The sequence below is a fragment of the Drosophila pseudoobscura genome, chromosome 4 (assembly GCF_009870125.1).
Source record: "Drosophila pseudoobscura strain MV-25-SWS-2005 chromosome 4, UCI_Dpse_MV25, whole genome shotgun sequence".
Taxonomy (NCBI): Eukaryota; Metazoa; Arthropoda; class Insecta; order Diptera; family Drosophilidae; genus Drosophila; species Drosophila pseudoobscura.
In genome coordinates, this window is record NC_046681.1 from 9,166,533 (window position 1) to 9,171,354 (window position 4,822).

A 4,822-nucleotide genomic window follows, 5' to 3' on the forward strand; every position below is an offset into this window, starting at 1 on the left:
TTGTCGTCGTCATCTCTCTATTTTAATTTGTATCTTTGTTTGCGTTTTTGTTTCACAACTGGTGCAAACATATCGAAGCTCTCTTACTTGGAGAGCCAGGAGCACGGGCCTGGAGACATTATCCAAGAGCCAACTGGACAGGTACGAGGAGCTTGGCCCGCCCTCCGTCCCGGTAACCGACAGCACTCTCGCTCTCATCATTCGTAGTTGGCGCGCAGCCATTTTGTGCTCGCCCCAGCTGAAGCAGCAGCCGTGCGTTTGTTCTGGGGCGAGGCCGAAATCGCTGGGCGCCAACTTCGAATGATGACAGTACGATAGCTATCGGTTACTGGGATGCAGGGCAGGCCAAGTTCATCATGCTTGTCCAGTTGGTTCTGAGATAAAGTCTCCAAGCACGAGAGGTCCGGATGAGATGAGACCCTTTGCTCCAGATCGTCGAGAAACAGTCCATCCGCTATGATCTATGCTACCCGCCTTCAATGCTACCTTCTCCAAGCGAATGCCGTGACGGTTAGAGACCGAAATCGCTGGGTGCCAACTTCGAATGATGACAGTACGATAGCTATCGGTTACTGGAATGCAGGGCGGGCCAAGTTCATCGTGCTTGTCCAGGTGGTTCTAGGATAAAGTCTCCAAGCACGAGAGGTCCGGATGAGATGAGACCCTTTGCTCCAGATCGAGAAACAGTCCATCCGCTGATCTGCTACCCGCCTCCCATGCTACCTTCTCCAAGCGAATGCCGTGATGGTTAGCGATGGCTGGTTCCAAATTGTGCATCAAGTATGATCTTGGATCTCCTCTCACCATTGTATCGCATCGCCTGCGACACGAAACATGCATAAAACACACTAGCAATCCTGAGTAGTGCTTAGATGCAGGGTTCTGTCGCCATCCTCGATGCGACAAAGTTCTCTTTCAACGGGGCTCCAACATGTTTGGAGCCGAGATAAGAAGTACTCTTCAACGATCGTCTTTTTCTCCGCCAGCTCAAAGATTTATCTGTTGGCCGAAAGTTCGGAAAGGCCGACGGCTCTAAAGGCGATCGGGGCTCTGTCCAAGCATGCTGGTGGCTGGTAAACGGACGATTCCCAGCCTCGTAGACATCGCCAAGATAATTGGTTTTTCCGGGATCACACCTCTTGAAGAAGGAGAGACGTGCGCGTGAAACGCCAGAACAACCTCCAGCACCTGCATGGCTCGCATAGGTGTATCGTAAGTCCCATCTATAACATGGCTGCAAAGATGGGATATTGCCTGGGTTTTGAACTCTTTCACTGCTCACACAAAACCTCTTTCAGCATCACTCACATGTTCAGCACAGCGCATGTGGAACTCCAGATCTTTCGTCTCCTTTATTTGAAGATTGTAAATCAGAGTACGACCTGGAGAGCAGAAAGCAGTGTTCAGAGCAACAGCTTGAATTGCCGGTGGATAGGAAAAATATTACTTACCGTCAGCGTCACATCCGCGCCTTCTCCGCCGTGTAGCACGAGGCCCATGAGTTGGGGGGGAGATGGAGAGGAGTATGGGACTGGGAGCCTCCTTGGCGTTGCTAATTGTGGCCCTGAGGAAGCTGTTGATCTCCGCCCAGTCCTCGCTCGCAGGCGGCGCACAAGGTCGGCCCCCGGCCATGCCTGCTGCCACCGCCGGCATGGGCAAGTGCGACCAGTTGATGAAGGATCACGGGCACGAAGTCAGTCCGTAGAATCACCAGCTTCTGTAGATTCGCGAGTGGAAGAAAGCCACAAATTAAACAAAAATAAATACCCGCAATCGACCGCGATCTATCAAGAATTGACGTGCATAAACTATTTGGCTATAAACTACTATAAACTATCCGTGTAGCACGGAAACAATCGAGTAGCCTTTGAATAAAATGTCAAAATTTGCCAACTTGTTTCTCGAAGAGGTTGTCATTCGAAACCTTTCATCTAGGGGTATTTGAATCGCGATTTTTGGAGCACAGGCCCGTACCGAACTCCTTGCAGATGTCCCCCAAAAGCCACAGAACAATCCTTCACTTGCCTTTCACTCGATGCAGGATTGTAGGATCTTAACAGGCTGTGGCTTTCCGACCTCCCGACTTCCTGCTTGGGCGTTTGCTCTTTGTTCTGATCGGAATAAAGTTATTTTCGTTTTTATGCTATTAATTTTGCAATTCACTTTTCAACTTTTTTCTTTTCACATTTCACATTTTAAATTTCAATTTTTGTTTTATTTTAGATCTAATCCCGACGACTGAATCGATTCGAATGACTGAAATATTTATTTCCCGTTGGCTAATGCTAGACCTTTTACTGAGAACAAGTTTGACGTAAAACACTGTGCTGTGTGATCGATTCTAGGAATCTTGCAGTCGAGTGTGTGGGTAAGTGATTCATTTTCATCACGTGTGCAGGTTTTTATTGCTCAAATGCCAGGTATTCGAAGCGTCTAGGGATACGTGGGCATGGACTGTGTGGGTGTCCATCGATTGTTCTTTTTACTGTTTACTCTACTGTTTACTCTAGGGTGCTTCTCACCGCCGAAGCTTGGATTCCTTGTGGTCCTCCTCGAGGCACTGGAAGCCTCTTTGTAGTCGGTAAATTCATATTCCATTGTGGCGACGGCAGTTGCTTGGTGTCTCAACATTTGGCTCTGAAGCTGATGCCTTTGCCCCTCGAAGCTGAGCTTTCATAGATTCAAGCGCCAAAGGTTCTAGGGCATAGCCTACCAGCGTACGGCTCTCTCTGAGCCGCGCTCGCACGCGCAGGGCTCGCCGTACTTCCGAGAGATGGGCTTTCATGGCTGAAAGCTTCATCCGATCTATGCGGCGCAGAGCAGACTGCAGAGAAAAATATTGAGACACCAACTGGCGTGGCCGCAATCAAGTGCCACAATCGATGTTGATGCCACCAGCTACAGAGGCAAGTCTTGTAGCGGATATTGAGACACCCACTGAAAAGTGGCTTCCAGTCCGAATGCATTGAAGAGCAGTCCTTGGGTCCTTACCTGAACAAGTGCTGATTCCTCCCGTTCCTGGTGTTGTGTATTCTTTCGAGAGGTTAGGGACGACTTCCGTTCCGACAAAAGACTAAAATTTCCATCCGACTACTTTATAGCTGCCATCGGAACGATATGTCAAAAACAAACTGCTTGGACTTTGAAATACAGACAATCATCCCATTAGTCTAGCATTTTGTTTCAAATAACACTGGCAGCAGTTATTTTTGTGAACTCGTTGAACAAGCAAGGATAGGAGCAACCAAAAATAATATCAGAATCAAATATTTCTCGAAATTATTATATTACGGTGATTTCGTCGCGTTGCGAACAATTTTGGAATTTTTCATTGTAATTTGCTAAAAATAGAAAGGGAACAACTGAAAATGTCGGGAATGTCGGAGAAATTTAAGAACTTTGTGGCCGAGTCCATGGGCGACAAGGATGCCACAGAGTTGCCTGGAATTGGATCGATGCTGGCCGAACGCTTGACCGAAGCTGGATTCGAAAAGGTGCGTTGTGTTGGCCATGTGCGGCAATGATTGCAAGGTATCAGCAAACATATAACGATTAAATACCCCCAGGCATACCACGTGCTCGGCCAATTCTTGGTGTTTGGAAAAGATGAAGACCTGTTCGTTATGTGGTTAACGGAATCTTTCCAGGCCAGCTTTGGGCAAGCTTTAGACTGCTACGATTGCCTCTACCGATGGTGCGATTTGTTCTTGTAAGCGACTTCTCAGTCGGCTTAGACGGGTCCTTTGTGGAAAGGAAACGAAAGCAGATCGGCAGCAGACAAAGACCAGAGCCCCAGAAAATCAACAGACAAACAGCAAACAAACAGCAGACAAACAGAAGAGCAACAGCGGATCAACAGCGGATCAACAGCGGTAACAGAAGACAAACAGAAGACCAACAGCGGGACAACAGCGGACCAACAGCGGATCAACAGCGGTGACAAACAGCAGACAAACAGAAGACCAACAGCGGATCAACAGCGGATCAACAGCGGATCAACAGCGGTAACAGCAGACAAACAACAGACAAACAGAAGAGCAACAGTGGATCAACAGCGGATCAACAGCGGTAACAGCAGATTAACAGTAACAGTAACAGCAGCAACGACACAAGGAGAGCAGAGCACTGCAGTGCACTGCAGAGAACAGAGGCACAGCAAAAGAAATCGTAAAAGAAGCAGCAGCAGCAGAATTCTGCCCAAATCAAGCAATCAATCAATAAACTAATAAATTACATCTTAAATAATATATAATATTTGTTAGATACACATGACCAGGCTGAAAGAAAAAGACCCTTAAAACTTGTTGAGTTCTTTTGAAAACCTTTTGAACTTTTGACAGAGCTCTTCTGGCGGTTGAACACTCAGAACTCAGAACTCAGAGCTCGCCCAGAAGTGTGCATCTGCCAGAGCTGCACATTCGACCCAATTAAATGTATATACTCGTACTCGTACTCGTATGCTTATCATAAATCTGTTCACCTCCCCACCACCAAAGCAGCCCCCGCGAGCAGAATTGTTCACTTAACTTCGAGCGAACTGTTCAAGTTATGCGGCTGCTTGAGGGCAGCACTGGCACTGGCAATTAACATTTCATACCAGTATCAGGTCGGTTGGATTCTGACATACACTCGAGCATAAAGTTATGTTCTGTTCACGCTCTGGCAGCTCTTGCAATTGATGGAAAGAAACGCATCACAGCAGCCCCGAAGGGTGTTGCTGGCCCGCTGCAAGGCCAAATCGAATATTTTCATTTGAAAGAGGAATTATTTTTTGTGTTTTTTTCTTAAATATTAAATTTGTAATCGCCCCCCGGGAATATTA

At 47.3% G+C, this 4,822-nt stretch overlaps 1 protein-coding gene and 2 long non-coding RNA genes across 3 annotated transcripts; 2 read left to right on the forward strand and 1 right to left on the reverse strand.

Annotated features, from left to right (window-relative positions):
• On the reverse strand, positions 1–928 carry LOC117184121 (uncharacterized). Its single transcript, XR_004469331.1, has 2 exons — positions 724–928; positions 1–486 (listed from the first exon to the last, which is right to left on the reverse strand). It is a non-coding gene; the product is annotated as an uncharacterized lncRNA (long non-coding RNA).
• A 1,567-nt stretch (positions 929–2,495) lies between these two features.
• LOC117184122 (uncharacterized) lies at positions 2,496–3,245 on the forward strand. Its single transcript, XR_004469332.1, has 2 exons — positions 2,496–2,581; positions 3,102–3,245. It is a non-coding gene; the product is annotated as an uncharacterized lncRNA (long non-coding RNA).
• Positions 3,246–3,306: 61 nt separating this feature from the next.
• Positions 3,307–3,838, forward strand: LOC6902458 (barrier-to-autointegration factor-like). The gene is made up of 2 exons (XM_002132967.3): positions 3,307–3,494; positions 3,567–3,838. Exons 1-2 carry the CDS (start codon positions 3,369–3,371, stop codon positions 3,711–3,713), a joined length of 273 nt encoding a protein of 90 aa, XP_002133003.2. The 5' UTR covers positions 3,307–3,368; the 3' UTR covers positions 3,714–3,838.
• The last annotated feature ends 984 nt before the right edge of the window (positions 3,839–4,822 follow it).

Excerpts from the sequence above, each read along its gene's own strand:
- LOC6902458 (XM_002132967.3), top strand. The coding sequence starts at position 3,369 with ATGTCGGGAATGTCGGAGAAATTTAAGAACTTTGTGGCCGAGTCCATG. Across the intron at positions 3,495-3,566 it reads CCGAAGCTGGATTCGAAAAG|GCATACCACGTGCTCGGCCA; the intron begins GTGCGTTGTGTT and ends AAATACCCCCAG.